Below are 571 nucleotides of genomic sequence, written 5' to 3'. Positions count from 1 at the left end.
TTCTTTAATCTCCTTTAAAAAAAAGCATTTGCCTTTTTACATTACAGTTTTATGAAGTTTATTTTTTTTGTGTTTGGCTTTGATTTTTTTTTTTAATTTTTATTTTATTTTTTTTCTGAGACAGGGTTTCTCTGTGTAGCCCTGTCTATGCTGGAATATATTTATTTATATTTATTTTTTCCTTTCACTGCAGGCTTCGCTCTGCTGGGCGGACACCCGTGCTTCCTGACCACGCAAGACGTCCACCTAGGCGTGAATGAGAGCCTCACGGACACAGCTCGGTGCGTAAATTTTATTTTTTTTCCTTTCCAAACGGTTACTCCGAACTCTGGCGGATTCGTGTAAAAGAGAAGGTGACAATGTAAATGCCCTCGAATCTAGGTTTTCTATAACAATGCCCATTTAAAAATTATCAAGAAGCGTATCATTAAAAAAATTCCAAATTTAAAAATTATCAAGACGGCTCCTACCTTTAACCATCAAGGAAGTGTGAGTCTAAGAAAACGGCCATGTCAATTAAAAAAAAAAGAAATAAAAACAAAACAATAAATAAATATATATATATAAAAGA

The 571-nt window shown here is 33.5% G+C and overlaps 1 protein-coding gene across 1 annotated transcript in view; it reads left to right on the top strand.

The window, feature by feature from the left end:
- Positions 1-132: 132 nt before the first annotated feature.
- The window catches only part of Otc (ornithine transcarbamylase), a gene marked incomplete at its 3' end in the record, with an annotated part of 21,632 nt that continues 21,193 nt past the window's right edge, over positions 133-571 (top strand). The window contains exon 1 of the mRNA XM_050133615.1: positions 133-281. Within this exon, the coding sequence (XP_049989572.1) occupies positions 148-281 (134 nt within the window). The remainder of the gene's footprint in view (positions 282-571) is intronic.

This window comes from Alexandromys fortis, unplaced genomic scaffold, assembly GCF_014885135.2.
Source record: "Alexandromys fortis isolate MF-2015 unplaced genomic scaffold, M_Fortis_MF-2015_v1.1 scaffold_893, whole genome shotgun sequence".
NCBI lineage: Eukaryota > Metazoa > Chordata > Mammalia > Rodentia > Cricetidae > Alexandromys > Alexandromys fortis.
Note: the sequence above shows the minus strand (reverse complement) of the source record. Positions and strands in the feature narration are given on the sequence as shown.